Below are 17,639 nucleotides of genomic sequence, written 5' to 3'. Positions count from 1 at the left end.
TCTAGCATGCTATGTTTATGGATGGATGCAGGTGCTCGTCGGCATACCTCTCCATCAGATTTGCATTGGAAATTCTAAGGCAGAAAGACGGTGTTGGCATCTTTGAAGCGTACACTACAACAGATTATCTCCAAGTACTAGTAAATATGATTGAACATTCTAGTGGAGACTAGCCACCATTATTGTTGTACTTTTTGCAATGTTCTGAAATGAATGTGAGTATAAAAATTGACTTTCACTTTGTAACTTGGTCAGAAGGAACGATATGATATGAATTATTCTCACTTGGGTAGTATTAAGAGAGTGGTTAGCAATGGATTACTCTCATTAAATGTTTGAAAAGGGCAAGAGCAGATTTTTGCAATTGATTTATTTTGACATTGGAAACTAGTCTAGTAGTGTAGTACGATAGTTGTTTGATAAGGAAACCACACACACACACACACACACACACGCACGCACACACACACACACACACACACACATGCACACAAGGACATGCACACGCACATGCACACATATGCACATGCATGCACATGCTCATGTGTTGTGCACATGCGTGTGCGTGCGCACGCACACATGCAAACAACAGAAACTCAAGCCTCGACCACCCAGACGAACGTGGATTTTACAAAAATTGGTGGGAAAGGATGGACTATAAATGGAGCGAAAGAGAGTTTTTACTTGCGGTTATAAACCACAAGACAAAATACATCTTCATGATGGAGAAATGGAGAGAGAGAACTAGTAAGATAATTTTGAAAAGTAAAATAGAAGCTTAAAACCCCAAATTTCTCTTTTCCACTGATATTTACTACAAAATAAGTGCATCAATGATGCACTTGGTCCAAAATGTAAACATGTTACAAGTAATGGTGCCAATGTGATACTAGCTTCGAGGGAAAATAGCTAAAGAAAAGTTTTTAAAAGTCTAGCAACGCTAGTCATGCACTACTAGTTGGGAGGGGAAAGAGAGAGAAAAAAGTTTTTGTAAGTCATGAAAGGGTCTATGAGAGAGAACGGAGAGAACTAATAGGAAAACTATAAGAAGTAAATTACAAGTTAAAAATTTCCCAAAATTATGATTCATAGTATCGTTTATAGAATCTGATAAAACTAGAGTTTTGCATTACATTTGGATACAACGTAATCTAGTAGTGCTTCAACATTTTAGGACCGGGTTAATGGCTTTGTTCCATCGGATTAAATGTAGCATGATTGAGCTCCTCTCCACAATCAGGTTTTTGAGTTTTTGTAGTCGCCTAGACTTTGAAATTGGCATTGTAGCCAGACCATTTGATCAAATTGTTGTGGATTTCTTTTTGGTAAAATATAATTTCCATTCCTCTCGCAAAGTTTTTTCCCAAAATTGCATTACGCTAATCTTTTCTACAAAAGTATGAAGGTTCAGGTACTTTCAGCTTTGATGAGTGATTAGGTTTCTTGGGCTCATAGCCTGGCATCATAGCCCGATGTTTTACTGGGTCTGTGAGTTTGGGGTGTGTGTGATTTTGACCAGTGGCTGTGGAACCTGTGCCAAGTGGTCTGAGGAGTGTTGCCGTTCAAAGTGATCATGAGTGGGTAGTGTTGCAGCTCAATGTGACCATGAGTGGGTAGGTGAGGTTTTTCATTTTTCTAAGAGGGTTTACAGACTAGCTCACCATGGGCACTACCCATGTAGCATGGATGAGGAAGATTGCCCGCGACGATCCATATGCATTCAATGCAATTTGGGCAGGGATAAGACATGGAGCATGGATGAGGAAGAAGACATGGAGCATAGATGAGGAAGATTGCCCGCGACGGTCCATATGCATTCAATGCAATTTGCGCAGGGATAAGCAGCTCTAGTGTGTCACACACCCTAGTTCCTTTCCAAACTTGCATTAAGCTAATTTCCGCCGGTCGAAGGCCAAGGCAGTTTCGGCCGAGATGGGCGGTTACGTTCATGGGGCTCACGGCCGGCCCTCACGCGGCCTTCATCCATCATCTCCCCTCGCCCTTCCAAATCACACGCCATCTTCCTCTCCCGATCTCCTTCTACATCCCCTCGTATCACAACCCAAACTGGAGATCCTCCCTCCCTCCTTCCGCCGTTCCTTCATGGGCATCTTCAGGTTGCACACATTTCCCTCCTTTCCCCTTCTCACCGTTAGTAACACTCCCATCACAATACTGTCCTCGTTTTCCTTCTGTTACCAGCGAGTGCTTTGACAACCATAGACTCTGCGTATGTTTTACACTTTTGATTGCAGGAAGAAGCGACTACCCAGATCCGAACAGGCGCTGGCTGAAGCTGCCGACTTGGGACCTGTCGTTTTGAACTTGGATAACAATAAGCTTACTTACGACAACGGGCAGTGGACCGCAGGTACGTTATCTTTCTACGCGCATGCGTTTGTAAAGAAAAGGGCTCGAAGCTCCATTCTCTCCATACTAAAAAATGGTTTCCGAGAACAGACTACGCGGACGGACCCATTTCGGCGCCCGACGGGTCATTAGAAAAGCAAGTCGTCGAACTACGCCGGGAGAAAAGGAAACTCGTAAGGATTTAAACTCATTATCAGTTGTATTGAACACTCTGAACAGCTAATACGTGAGAAAATGCACTTTGAACCGGTTGATGCCTCCAATCACTAAAGTTGTTTGGTGATGTCTGCGATATGCGATAACCATATTACGATTACTGAAATGTATCACTAGCATTCATGGTCGTCGATGGATACAGAAAAAAGAACTTGACAAGTATGCGTCGCAAGTGCAAGATATGAAGGACCTGAAAGAGAAGTGGAATCTGTTGGATTTCAAGTACCAGCTCATGATTGACATGGTGCTTACACTTACCCTTGTCACTTGTTCATGCAGCACAATATACTGATTCCTTAACATCGACTTAGCCGTGAATGCTTCTCATTTTCATCTTATTCATGAACATAGTCCCCCCTATTGTCCAAGGTACTTATTCATGAACATCTTCAGAGGCAGCGGAGAGAGACACAAAGAGAGAGAGAGAGAGAGAGAGAGAGAAGGAGAGAGAAGGAGAGAGAGAGAGAGAGATTGTTGAATAGTATGCAGTCAAATTTTCTTAGCGTGTGTTGACGCTCATTATGAATAAATAACCTGTCGATTGCCTGGAGTATTACAATGCAGTGGACATTGAGGGTGCTCGACAACGAGAGAGGAGCCTATGCAGACAAGGAAGGAATCGTAAGTCCGGGAAGGACAAGCAAGAAGAACAGCTTGGCCCTTAATGCGTACTGATGAGTCGATCTAAAATTCTGACCCACTCTTTTACTTGGTCGAGTATGGTTTTGGTTCATTGCAATTGTGAGCTTCCTGATGTAAGATAAAATTAAGATCTATTCGAATGAAACGAAAATTTGCAGTATTTCTGGATAGTATGCTGAAATAGTTTAACATGACCTGTTATCGCAAACTTGAATGTGGTGAACGTAATAAATTTTTTAAAGCAAAGTCGTTCAACTTAAGATGGTTTGCATACATCTTTGCAAAATATACTTTGCTCTATCACAAGCCTAAAAAGGTGATTAGTTTGAAACCCACGCATGCATGAAAAAAAGAAGCCTAAAAAAGGGCCCGGATTGATTTTTATTATTTGGGGCATATGTATGGATGGTACTCTCAAAAGCCTACTAAAAAGGGGGGCACCAGGGGGAGGGGTGTAGCACGTGTGTGTGGATGTGTGTGCATGCGAGAGTTCATGTGTGTGTGTTTAATGTGTCATTGATGTTGATATATACACACATACACACATACATATAGGATACATGTACACACATGTACATATACATACATATGAACACACGCATGTATGCATGAATGTTGCATCCCTATATGCATTCATTCACGACGGAGTGTTTCTAAACAAGACCCCTTTCTAAAAATTACCTTAATGAATAGGTCAGCGGTCATTGACGATTCCTCCTTAAAGCTATCTTTGCAAGGATGCTTGGAATATGTATACCCAACCTCCTTAAAAGCTTAAGAAAAATGGTTATAACTTGGTGAAGGATAGTGCCCAGTGTGGAGATGTTTTGAATAATACATCTAGAGAAAATAAATTAAACTTTCTAACTAGATTACGAAAACTTTAAAGTCCATTGCCACCAATAGGGATACTCTTATTATCCCTTAATGAACACATCTAGAATGAGTGATTCCTATGTCGTGATGTCTCTCCCCCCCCTTGCATAAAGCACCTACCCCTTTTTGTGTGTGCATGTGTATGTGAGAAAATGGATGCATGGATACATGTGAGTGTACATGCACTCGTGCATGCATGCATGTCTATACATGCATGTGTGTGTTCGCGCAGTGCATGCGTGCATGGGTGTGCATGTTGCATACCTCATCATTAGATAAAGCATTTCTACTCATTGGATGACAAAGTCTGACCATGCTACAAATGTTCTTAAACATAAGATCTAATTAGATTGAATTAAAACCCCTTTTATTGAACTCATGTGATGTAGGGGGTTTACATAGTGAATGTCCTTGGGATTAACACTACAATATACACACGTATATGAAAGTTTAAGTCATCATATATTACAGAAAGTGCCTTCAAAAGGGATACAAAATCATACACCCTTACAAAAACGGAAACTATACATGATGCTGTAAGCTTCCTAAGTAAACCAGCTTTTTTCAAGATGCTCGGGGGGGTCACTATGTATAAACCCTCTATATCACGTGCGTTCAAGGCCTATATTTAAAGTCCCTTATCTGTTAAAAATTTCATTTATAAAATGTACCCCTTTTCTATACAAATCTGTAAATTTTTTCCAAAACTATTTTAAATAGTCCCTTATGTATATTTATTTATGTAAATTTTAGAAATAAAAAAAATCCTTCTGTTGAACTCACGTGATAGGGTTACATATGATGAGTGACCCCCCCGAGTCAAGATGAAAGAAGCTCATTTAGAAAGGGGTGGACAATCTATCTTATGCATTGCTACTTATCAAGTTGTACACCCTCCAAGCTTATTAAGATACTATGTGATGTATTGAAAAGCACTCTTCCTTGTTTGGTGATTGGCCAACCACATAATGCTAGAATCAAGGGGATTTATTCATGAGAGACACCAAATCAATAACTGACAAAAAAATTATAGTGTAAATATACCTCAAATGTACTATTAGGAATTGGACTGTGAAGCGAGCCTTGTTACCATTTCCAAGGTGAGAATTGCCCTTCTTTTACTCTTGATGCCTTGCTGACAGAAATTATTGGTAAAACTTGTAGTCATTAAACAACTCATCCTTGTCACATTTCTAATTTCTTTTTGCATATGCAATGACCTTTGTAGATTACCTCTCACTATGTCTTGGGTTAGAGTACTTCTCATTTCTATTTGCACGTGCAATGAACTTCGTAATTTAGCTATGGTGGAAGCACGCTACGATGTATGTAAAAAGTATCCTTTTTGGAAAAAAATGGTAGAGTTTCGAGAATCCATTTAGTATAATTAAATAGTATAGTAGTATTTCATAAAATGAGGCCCTCCTTCCTGCAATTGAGGATTCTATGATCTCCAATCAAATGTTCCCCTGCACAATGAGGATATTTTATTTCTCAATGTCCCTCTAGTACTCTCTCTCTCTCTCTCTCTCTCTCTCTCTCTCTCTTTCTCTCTGTCTCTCTCCCTCTCTCTCTCTCCCTCTCTCTCTCACTCTCTTTACTCTCTCAGTGTCTTGTAGGCTTTGTCTCACTCACTCGTAGGCTTCCAATCCCTCGGTTGTTATCTCGCATAGGTCCCTCCCTTGCTCCTTTCTACACTCTCCCTCTCTTAAGCTCTCTCAGTACACACACTATCAAGGATACTAATTATTGTCGTTTGATGTGGTCCGTATGCAGTGACAGAAGATGAAGTAGACACAATATTCTCTTTCCAATACATAATATTTCTTCACCAAGAATGCTTGTGTTAGCTCATCAATACTTGATGTCTCCATTCATTAAGCTGTCAAGATTAGCCTCTGAGTCTCTCATTATGTGCAAGATAGATCACTGAAGTGTAGCCATTGAAAGGTTGTGTGCAGATGGATGATTCGACTTCAAATAAAGTAGGGTTTGACATCAATGTCATCCAATTAGCCTAGCCATCTAGTAAAGTTCTACTAAGTGAAGACAAATTCTGATCATCTCTACTAGAGTTATCTGATTGGAGCATGCAACACATGACTTTAGCAATTTTGTGACATTTCAAACAAGTGACCAAGAAACTTGAGAGAAAAAGCAGACATTTTGACCAGGATTATACGACATTCATACATGAAAGAGGTTGTGAACAAGACAAAATTTTAAAGGAGTCACTATCAAAGGCAATTATTGATAACTTGAAGACGTCACTAGGTGTTGTCAAAGGAGTGCAAAGTGCCGATTAGTTAGCTATAAAGAGACCTGTGCTCCACATCATTGCCAACACATTAGCAATAAAACAATTTAGTGATATCAAATTTGCTAAAGCCCTTGGTATTCAACTACACAATTTTAAGATGCATCGTGTCGACATAAAAGGACTAAAATTCAAATGGGCTGATGGAAGTCGGAGGCACAGGCAAGATTTCCTGAGTTCTGAGGTGGTTAACTTTTTCATCGACTTTTGGAGAGACAAAACTAGATTGTCTCCAAACAAGAAGGATGCTTGCAAGTGGAGGCTTAGCCCAAATCAGTATGCACAACATCCCACCCACTACCTAGAGCTTATAGAGGTACATTGCCCTTATTTTGCAGAGGTGCATCATCCTGTACTTGACGAGTAGTAGCACTGTTTAGTACTATCAAAACAATTTAGTTTATTTAATACTATTTAGTACTAAACTATAAGAAAATAATACAACGTCTGTGCTCAACAGATAACAGGATCTCGTATGCAAGAGAGAAAACAAGATAGTATGGAGAGTAAAAAATTTGATTACTATAGAACTGATACAATAGATGGCGCTGCCTCCTAGCCGTGCGCTCCTATGAAAGAAGCTTCGATGGCGTGCTGGAAATAGTAGAAGACAGAGGCTGAATGCTAAGGAATCAAGGTTGCTATAGCTAGTGATGAAATGGGCTTCATGGGCTTGCTCTTATATAGCCACCAGTCATAGTCGGTTAGGCTCAATTGGGTGGCCGAACCAGTCCACGTCCCAAAACAGTCGATTGGGGGTCGGTCCCGCCGACCATACGATAGAACCGGTGCACAAAACATAGCAACTACCCTATAGTCTCCGTTCGGCCCACAGCCATCCGGGATTATCTGAGGCTCCAAACGTGCCCCGCAACCCAAGAGTGGGCTACCTCCGGAAATGCTCCGTCTACCCTCAGTGCAGTCAGTCAAGGGATGCCTTCACGCACTTGCATGTAGCCTAGTTGGCAGTGTGCCAACTCTATCTGAAGCTGTCCAGCCATCAGACCACACATGGCCCCCATCTGGTGTCCAAACCAGGACCTACCGGATAACCGAGCTGCTCAAATGCCTTCTCCTCATATGGGGGGCTTACAAGTAGAGTTAGCTGGTTCCCGCGTAGTTACACGAGAGTGGAGCATTGATATCTAATAAAACTACATTAAACTATCACTCTAATATATGCTAGTTACCACTCTTAGATGCTAAGTATGACTGTCATATGCTAGTTTTATTTAGTACTATTCAACACTATTAAGGTTCTACTGACCACTGTCATATGGTATTTAGTACTACTTGCATACTCCTAGATGCTATGTACCATTGTCATATTCTACTTAGTACTATGATTTAGTATTCTGAGATGCTATGTACCACTATCATATGCTACTTAGTACTATTTAGTACTCTCTGGGTACTATTATCATACTCTCAGATGCTATGTACCAATGTTATATGCTAATCAATACTATTTAGTACTATTTTGTCCTTGTAGTGAGGGAGAATGACACCACTGCCATTCTCCATGTGGGATTGTGGAGAATGGCATTAGTCTCCAAGTGAGTTCAGATTTCCTAGGGAGAATGACACCAGTGCCATTTTCCATCTGGGATTGTGAAGAATTTCATAAGACCAACAACAAAGATGTCCTTGCATTTGGGGAAGAATGGCACCGGTGCCATTCTGCATGTGAGTATGGCTTTCCTATGGACAATGGTGCTAGTGCTGATCTCCATGTGTGTTTATGGAGAATGACACCAGTGCCAATCTCCCCAAACCCACATAGAGAAATGGCATTGATGCCAATCCCTTGGTGGGATTTTGGAGATTGGCACAAGGTTTTTGGAGAATGGCGCTGGTGCCAATCTCTAGAATTCCACTAGGGGATTGGCATCAATGCCATTTCTCTATGTGGGTTTGGGGAAAATGGCACTTGTGCCATTCTCCATAAGCCCACATGGAGATCATCAATAGCACGATTGTCCATAGGAAATGCAGACTCACATGAAGAATGGCACCAGTGCCATTCTCCCCCAAATGCAAGGACATCTTTGTTAGTCTTATGAAATTCTTCACAGTCCCAAGTGGATAATGGCATTGGTGCCATCCTCCCTACGAAAGCCGCACTCACATGGAGAATGGCACAAGTGCCATTCTCCACAATCCCACATGGAGAATGGCACAGGTGCCATGCTCCATCGCTACAAGGACATCTTTGTTGGTCTTATGAAATTCTTAGTTGTAGTTTTCTCATAATTAAGTTCTTGTAATCGTAATGAGAGGGGATGGCTATTTTGGACAATGGCATTGGTCCCAATCACTAGAATCCACGAATGCGTGGACCAATTTTTTGGTAATTTGATAATGCTTTTTCTAAAGCATGAATTATTTCCACCATCATCATGACCTTGTCCCTGCATCTGAAGCATCCCCTCTCATTACGATTACAACTAATTAATTATGAACAAACTACAACCAAAGCATTTCATAAGACCAATAAGGATGTCCTTGTGGTAGGGGAGAATGGCATGTGCCATTCTCCATGTGGGATTGTGATGGAGAATGACATTCTCCATGTGGGATTGTGGGGAATGACACTGGTGTCATTTTCCATGTGAGTCTAGATTTCCTATGGAGAATGGCACTGGTGCCATTCTCCATGTGGGATTGTGGAGAATGGCATCAGTGCCATTCTCCACAATCCCACATGGAGAAATGGCATCGGTGCCATTCTCCCCAAACCCACATAGAGAAATGGCACTGATGCCAATCCCCTAGTGGGTTTTTGGAGAATGGAACTGGTGCCAATCCCTAGAATCCATGAATGTGTGCATAAAACTTTTGATAATTTGGAAAAACTTTTTCTAAAGCATGAATTATTTCCACCATCAACATGACCTTGTCCTTGCATCTGATAGCCATCCCTCTCATTACAATTATAGGTAATTAATTATGAACAAACTACAACAAAAAAATTTCATAAGACCAACAAAGAAGTCCTTGTGGTGGGGGAGAACGGCACCAGTGCCATTCTCCATGTGGGATTGTGGAGAATGGTAGTGGTGCCATTCTCCATGTGAGTTTGGCTTTCATATGGAGATTGGCACTGGTGCCATTCTCCATGTGGGATTGTAGAGAATGGCACCAGTGCCATTCTCCCCCAACCCACATAGTGAAATGGAACTGATGCTAATCCCCTCGTGGGTTTTTGGAGAATGGCACTGGTGCCAATCTCTAGAATCCATGAATGCATGCATAAAATTTTTGATAATTTGAAAAAACTTTCTCTAAAGCATGAATTATTTCCACCATTAACATGACCTTGTCCCTATATTCGATAGCCATCCCCTCTCATTAGAACTATAGGTAATTAATTATGAACAAACTACAACAAAAAATTTTCATAAACCAACAAATAAGTCCTCGTGGTGGGGGAGAATGGCACTAGTGCCATTCTCCATGTGAGTCTGGCTTTCCTATGGAGAATGGCATCGGTGCCATTCTCCCCCAACCCACATAGAGAAATGCCATTGATGCTAATACCCTAGTGGGTTTTTGGAGAATGGCACTAGTACTAATCTCCAAAATCCATGAATGTGTGCATAAGATTTTTGATAGTTTGAAAAAACTTTTTCTAGAGCATGAATTATTTCCACCATCATCACATGACCTTGTCCATGCATTTGATAGCCATCCCCTCTCATGACGATTACAAGTAATTAATTATGAACAAACTACAACCAAAAAATTCCATAAGACCTTGTGGTGGGGGAGAATGGCACCAGTGCCATTCTCCATGTGGGATTGTGGAGAATGCCTTTGGTGCCATTCTCCATGTGAGTTTGGCTTTCCTATGAAGAATGGCATGAGTGCCATTGTCCATCTGGGAATCTGGAGCTAGCAAAATCATGGTCAAGAACTAATATCCCTTAAGTGGCTTGTTTGATGGATGAATTTGGTTTTTGTCTCCGTCAAAGATATGAGAATACTAGCTATGAAGTTGACAGTAGCCATCCAAGTAGTCCAAAATGCCTAGGGACAATAAGATTCAAGGATCAGATCCACAAGGCCAAGACTGTGATGATGGAATCACATAATGTGACGGATATCCCTATTGGTATATTAGATGATATGGTTGTATAAGTTATCAAAATCCTACGTGAAAACATAAGAGAAAGAAAGGGGTATTAAAACTACCTTGAGCTAGTTACCATTGTAGGAATCTTAGGTCATCATGTAAAAAGATGTTCTCTTTATCTAAATATGTCTTTAGCTAGGCCCTCCCAATTTCCAAAGATCTATTGTGAGATGAAAAGCATGGATAATTGGTAGGTTGAAACAAAAGCATGGGCAATTGGTTATGAGATGAGTATGTCAACATAGATTGGTTAGAACAAGAAAAACTAACTACAACCCCCTCATTAGCAGAAGACCGTATCAAGGTTATCAAGGCCTAAAATGTAAACAAAAGTAGGGAAGATGACTTGTGTAATGTGAAAACTTCCTTGGAGCATAAGAAATTATAAGTTGAATAGGTGATACATACAAGTGGCACTTGATGGAGGATAATACATTATCTCACACTGTCTCCGATCCATGAACAATGAGGCCTACTAATATTAACCCATTCACTTTCATCCACAACTTTGACACCTGCAAAACTAATGAACTAGTCTTCCTCTTTTTATAGTATCATTGTGAGATTTGGCAGTGCCTCAAAATGGAGTGTCCAAAGTGGGAGAGGCATGGCCAGAGAGTAAGCAAAAATGCTTCCAAATCACTCAAACTCTTATTAAAACTCAATATCATCATTGTGTAGTTTACATGAGGTCAGTTCACCATCTTATTCTATATGAATTTTTTTTGTCTCTTTATCTTTTTATGTTAGTGAAAGGAGATTTTTTGGCAATCATTGGTTCTTGAAAGCATAATGGTGGTGTTTAAAGGACTCAATGTTCTCCTTTAGATAAGAAAAAATTATGAAGAGGCATGAATCGGCTTTCATATGATGTAAAAAAAACCAACGAAAAAAATAACTGCAAATAATCAAAAGCAATTTAAAAAATCAATCTTAAACAAACAAACAAAACCCTAAAAAATTCAAAAGGCCCTACCTCCTTCTCTCCCTCCAAGGTGGAAATCATCACAGCTTGCTCTTGGGAAACGAATTGAATTAGGTTGAGACTTCTCTTGGGAAACTAATCCAATCGCTCAACGTCCGTGCTCTTGCTCTTGAATCGCTCCAGAATCAACAAATCGTCTTGCTCCTGAATCAAAGATTCATCTTACGGCCTACTCCTAAATCCACGAATTGTCTCACAGCCTGCTCTTGAATCAACAAAGCATCTAGACTCATCATGGGTAAGTAATTTCATCGTCAGGTGGTGTGATTTTCAAGAGAGATTTGTAGCTTGGAAGTTTGTGGGTGAGAAAGATTTCCGCGGTTTGGTCTGTGTCTCCTTTGCAACAAGGAAGCTTGCACCAATATTGAGATTGCGGCTCATAGGATCGTTGTTCTCCATTGCCTCAAATGCGCTGGTAATCTGTAGGGCTCTACTGAATCATCTGACGAGCACAAAAATAAGGAGAGTCCAATCTATTGAATCATGTGACGAGCGCAGGAATGAGGAGAGTCCAAAAGGGTCTTCCTCTTGCTCTGGGAGGTTGTGGTTGCAGCTCTTCAAGAAGTTGCGACTTTTGGGGATTCGTCAAGGTGCTACAAGAAGGTGTCTGACTCATTTCTTCTTGCAAAACAAGCTGGGAAATGGCTGTCTTGTACAAAACACAAATAGAGCTCAAGTTTTGTAGCCACATCGAGTGTTGTAGCTTCACAGTAACAGATCCCCCTCTCGACCTTTCGCTGCTTTCCGTCAAAGATTTTGGGTTAACCTCCCCTTTAGCTCCAATCTTGCATGCCCTGATCGTAGATTACGAGTTCCCATTCTACGTTGGTTGCTCTTTTAACCTTGATCACTAGCATGAAGAGAACAAACAGCATAGTGAGTTGATGTGTGAAAATTTTAGCATTTTGTTGCTATCATGGCCATGAGTTGTTGCTATACAACAACGGGGCAACCTCCACTAAGCAATAGTGTTGAGGAGACACTTATATTTGGAGTAGATTATGTGCACAGTTTGCTGCAAACCCTCGATCGTCTTGCTTGCTGCAACAGCTAGCACTTGTTTGCGAGCCTCCCCTTGCCATCTGCACAGAAGTAGATGTCCTCCTCTTGCTCAAAGTTGTGTGCCTCCTTGCTATTGAAGCCTATCATGCCTCCCTTGCTAAAGTCATACCACAAATCGTCCAAGGCCTTTGCCCTCTATCATTGTTGCTGTCCAAAGCCTCTACCCTTTGTCGCCAAGGACTCTGCCCTCTGTCATCAAAGGCATCTTGTAGGACAACCTAAGGTCATCTCAGTATTCGAAACAATGCAAAAACCTACCTTGGTTGTTGGCACTGTCACGAGACATCCCTTTTCATAAAGCTTAAGAGATGGGGCTTACTGTGACTATAACAGTGGAGCCACGGTTACCACGGCTAGTCTAGGCTCTCATTCTCTGCTATTGCATCTTGTGAGTGTGGCATTTGAGGTGTCTTCCCTAGTACTAATTGCAAGGACCCAAATTCCTCAGGAATTCCTCACAAATGCATATTCAATTTGAAATCCAAATTGTAAAGCAAATTGAACTGTGACTTTTTAACATTATAAAATTGAAATAACGAATATTTTAAATTCTAAATTGGAATTTTCGGGCCTAAAACTCAATGATTATTGGGAGAAAATTTGAATTCAAAAATTTTTGAAGTTTGGAGAATAGCACTGGTGCCGTTCTCCTCAACATCATATGGTTATTGAAGAATGGCACCCATGCCATTCGTCACAAGGATTGAGGAGAATGGCACCAGTGCCATTCTCCATTCTCCATGTATGAATAGCATGGGTGCCATTCTTGAAATGTCCAGATCATGTTGAGGAGAATGGAACCAGTGCCATTCTCCAAACTTTAAAAACAATTTGAATGATCTTGAGGACAATTTGAATTTACATCAAAAAAATTTTGAATGATGTTTAAGACAATTTGAATTTAAATGATGTTGAGGAGAATGGCACTGGTGTTCTCCTCAACATCATGTGGACACTTCAAGAATGGCACCCATGCCATTAATCACAAGGAATGAGAAGAATGGCACCAGTGCCATTCTCCATTTTCCATGTATGAATTTCATGGGTGCCATTCTTGAAATGTCAAGATGATGTTGAGGAGAATGGCACCAGTGTCGATCTCTAAACTTCAAAAGAAATGTGAATTTCAATTCTCCTCAAGTTCATGTGGATATTTTAAGAATGGCACCCATGAAATTCATCACATGGATTGATGAGAATGGCACCAGTGCCATTCTCCTCAACATCACATGGATTTGAAGAATGGCACCCATGCCATTCACACATTGAGAATGGAGAATGGCACTGGTGCCATTCACCTTAATCCTTGTGATGAATGGCATGGGTGTCATTTTTAACATATGCACATGATGTTTAAAATTCAAAATTTTCAAAGTTTGGAGTGCCATTCTCCTCAACATCATATTGACAATTCAAGAATGGCACCCATGCCATTCATACATGGAGAATGGAGAATGACACTGGTGCCATTTGTGCCATTCTCCTCATTCCTTGTGATGAATGGCATGGGATCCACATGATGTTGAGAAGAATGGCACTGGTGCCATTCTCCTCATCATGTGGGCATTTCAACAATGGCACCCATGCCATTCATACATGGAGAATGGAGAATTGCACTGGTCCGATTCTCCTCTAAATCCTTGTGATGAATGGCATGGGTGTCACTCTTCAAATATTCACATGATGTTTGGAGAATGGCACTAGCGCCATTCTCCTCAACAACATGTGGATATTTCAAGACTGGCATCCAATGCCATTCTCCATTCACAATGTATAAATGGCATGGGTTGCATTCTTCAAATATCCACATGACGTTGAGGAGAATGCCACCAGTGCCATTCTCCAACTTTTTAAAGAAATTTGAATTTTAATCATGTGAATATTTGAAGAATGCCACCCATGCCATTCATCACAAGGCTTGAGGAGAATGGCGCTAGTGCCATTCTCCATTCTTTGTGGATGAATGGCATGGGGGATGCAACCCATGCGATTCATACATGGATAATGGAGAATGGCATTGGTTCCATTCTCCTCAATCCTTGTGATGAATTGCATGGTTGCCATTCTTCAAATATGCACTTGATGTTAAAAATTCAATTTTTTTAAAGTTTAGAGAATGGCACTGGTGCCATTCTCCTTAACATCATGTGGATATTTCAAGAATGGCACCAATGCCATTCATACTTGGAGAATGGAGAATGGCATCGGTGCCATTCTCCTCAATTATTGTGATGAATGGTATGGGTGGCATTCTTCAAATATCCACATGATTTTGAGGATAATGGCACTAGTGCCATTCTCCAAACTATAAAAAAGTTTGGAGAATGGAGAATGGCCTTGGTGCCATTCTCCTCAATCCTTGTTATGAATGGCATGGGTGCCATCCTCCAAATATCCACATGATGTTAAGGAGAATGGCACCAGTGCCATTCTCCAAACTTCCAATAAATTTGAATATGAGGAGAATGGCATCTCCTCAACATCATGTGGATATTTGAATAATTCAACCCATGCCATTCATACATGGAGAATGGACAATGGCACTGGTGCCATTCTCCTCAGTCCTTGTGAAGAATGGCATCGGTGACATTTTTCAAATATCCACATGATGTTCAGGAGAATGGCACTAGTGCCATTCTCGAAGCTTTACAAAAAAATGTGAGAATGGAGAATGGCACTGGTGCCATTCTCCTCAGTCCTTGTCATGAATGGTATGGGTGCCATTCTTGAAATATCCACATGATGTTGAGGAGAATGACACCTATGCCATTCTCCATTCTCCATGTATAAATGGCATGGGTGCCATTTGAAGTTTGGAGAATCACATTGGTGCCATTCTCCTCAACATCATGTGGATATTTGAAGAATGCAACCCATGCAATTCACACTGGTGCAATTCTCTTCAATCCTTATAATGAATATCATGGGTGCCATTCTTCAAATATGCACATGATATTGAGGAGAATGCAACCCATTTTTTTGAAGTTTGGAGAATGGCACTACTGGCATTCTCCCTCAACATCGTGTGGACATTTAAACAATGGCACCCATGCCATTCATCACAAGGATTGAGGAGAACATCATCTGGACATTTTATGAATGGCAGTGCCATTCTTCTCAACATCATATGGACATTTTATGAATGGCAGAATGGCACTGCCATTCATAAAATGTCCAGATGATGTTGAGGAGAATGGCACTGGTGCCATTCTCCTCAATCCTTGTGATGAATGGCATGGGTGCCATTCTTTAAATATGCACATGATGGAGAATGGCACTAATGCCATTCTCCTCAATATCATGTGGACATTTCAAGAATGGCACCCATGCCATTCATCACAAGGAATCACGAGAATATTTTGCATGTATGAATGGCATGGGGTTGCATTCTTCAAATATCCACATGCTATTGAGATCAAATATGCACATGATGCAAAATGGCATAGGTTCCATTCTCCTCAACATCATGTGGATATTTCAAGAATGGCGCACCCATGTCATTCATCACAAGGATTGAGGAGAATGGCACTAGTGCCATTCTCCATTCTCCATACTGTTTTTTAAAGTTTGGAGATTAACATTGGTGCCATTCTCCTCAACATTATGTGTATATTTTAGGAATGACACCCATGCCATTCATGCTTGGAGAATAGAGAATGGCAGCTCAATTCGTGTGATGAATGGCATGGGTGGCATTCTTCAAATATCCACATGATGTTGAGGAGAATGGCACCAGTGCCATTCTCCAAAATTTTAAAACCCATGCCATTCTCCAAAATTTTAAAAAAGTTTGGAGAATGGAGAATGGCACTGGTGCCATTCTCCTCAATCCTTGTGATGAATGGCATGGGTGCCATTCTTGAAATATCCACATGATGTTGAGGAGAATTGCACCAGTTCCATTCTCTATCATATGCATTTTTATGAATGGCACTGATGCCATTCTCAACATCATCTGGACATTTGAAGAATGCAACCCATGCCATTCATACATGGAGAATGGAGAATGGCACTTGTGCTATTCTCCTCATTCCTTGTGATGAATGGAATGGGTGCCATTCTTGAAATGTCCACATGATGTTGAGGAGAATGCAGCCAGTGCCATTCTCCATCATGTGCATATTTAAAGAATGGCACACGTGCCATTCATCACAAGGATTGAGGAGAATGGCACTCCTCAACATCATTTGGACATTTTATGACTGGCTCCCATGGGATTCATACATGGAGAATGGGGAATGGCACTAGTTCCATTCTCCTCATTCCTTTTGATGAATGGCATCTGTGCCATTCTTGAAATGTCCACATGATGCTGAGGATAATGGCACCACTGCAATTCTCCAAACTTCAAAGAAATGGGTGCCATTCTCCTCAACATCATGTGGACATTTCAAGAATGGCACACATGCCATTCATACATGGAGAATGAAGAATGGCATGGGTGCCATTCTCCTCAATCCTTGTGATGAATGTTATGGGTACCATTCTCAATATAATCATATGGTGTTCAAGACAATGGCACCATTGCCAAAATCTCTGACCATGATCCATGATAAGCATGACATCTGGAGAGTGGCACCATAACCATTCTAGCTAAGGTTTTGTCTATATGGCAAATGCCCTCAGAATGAATTTGGTGCATAATCTTTTCGCCAGTTTTCACCAGATGGGTTGACGTTTGGAGAATGGCACTGGTGCCATTCTCCATGAATATTTGGAGAATGGCACCAATGACATTCATCAGGTGGAGAAATGGAGAATGGCACTGGTGCCATTCTCCTCAATCCATGTGATTGATGGCACAAGCTCAATATAATCATATGGTGTTGTGGACAATGGCACCAATGCCATTCTCTAACCATCACCTGTGACATCATTGACATACATGAATAATTTGCATATTATATGAGTTGAAGTTTGGAGAATGGCACTGTTGCCATTGTTCACATCATTATATTGATATTAGAAGAATGGCACCCGGTTCCATTCATCACTTGGAGAATGGAGAATGGCACTGGTGCCATTCTCCTCAATCC

At 40.9% G+C, this 17,639-nt stretch overlaps 1 protein-coding gene across 1 annotated transcript; it reads left to right on the top strand.

Moving 5' to 3' along the window:
* Nucleotides 1-1,932: 1,932 nt before the first annotated feature.
* LOC147883269 (uncharacterized) lies at nt 1,933-3,261 on the top strand. The gene is made up of 5 exons (XM_087399452.1): nt 1,933-2,117; nt 2,256-2,371; nt 2,461-2,543; nt 2,729-2,830; nt 3,151-3,261. The coding sequence occupies exons 1-5, from the start codon at nt 1,933-1,935 to the stop codon at nt 3,259-3,261; spliced, it is 597 nt and encodes a 198-aa protein (XP_087255578.1).
* The last annotated feature ends 14,378 nt before the right edge of the window (nt 3,262-17,639 follow it).

Source organism: Dipteris shenzhenensis, chromosome 28 (genome assembly GCF_047967505.1).
Source record: "Dipteris shenzhenensis isolate YYH24624 ecotype China chromosome 28, Dip_SZ_1.0, whole genome shotgun sequence".
Lineage (NCBI taxonomy): Eukaryota > Viridiplantae > Streptophyta > Polypodiopsida > Gleicheniales > Dipteridaceae > Dipteris > Dipteris shenzhenensis.
The sequence above is the reverse complement of the archived record's forward strand: the minus strand, read 5'-3'. Positions and strand labels throughout refer to the sequence as shown.

Coding starts and splice junctions, on each gene's coding strand:
- LOC147883269 (XM_087399452.1), top strand. CDS start 1,933: ATGGGCGGTTACGTTCATGGGGCTCACGGCCGGCCCTCACGCGGCCTT. Junction 2,372..2,460: donor CAACGGGCAGTGGACCGCAG/GTACGTTATCTT, acceptor TTCCGAGAACAG/ACTACGCGGACGGACCCATT. Junction 2,544..2,728: donor GCCGGGAGAAAAGGAAACTC/GTAAGGATTTAA, acceptor CGATGGATACAG/AAAAAAGAACTTGACAAGTA.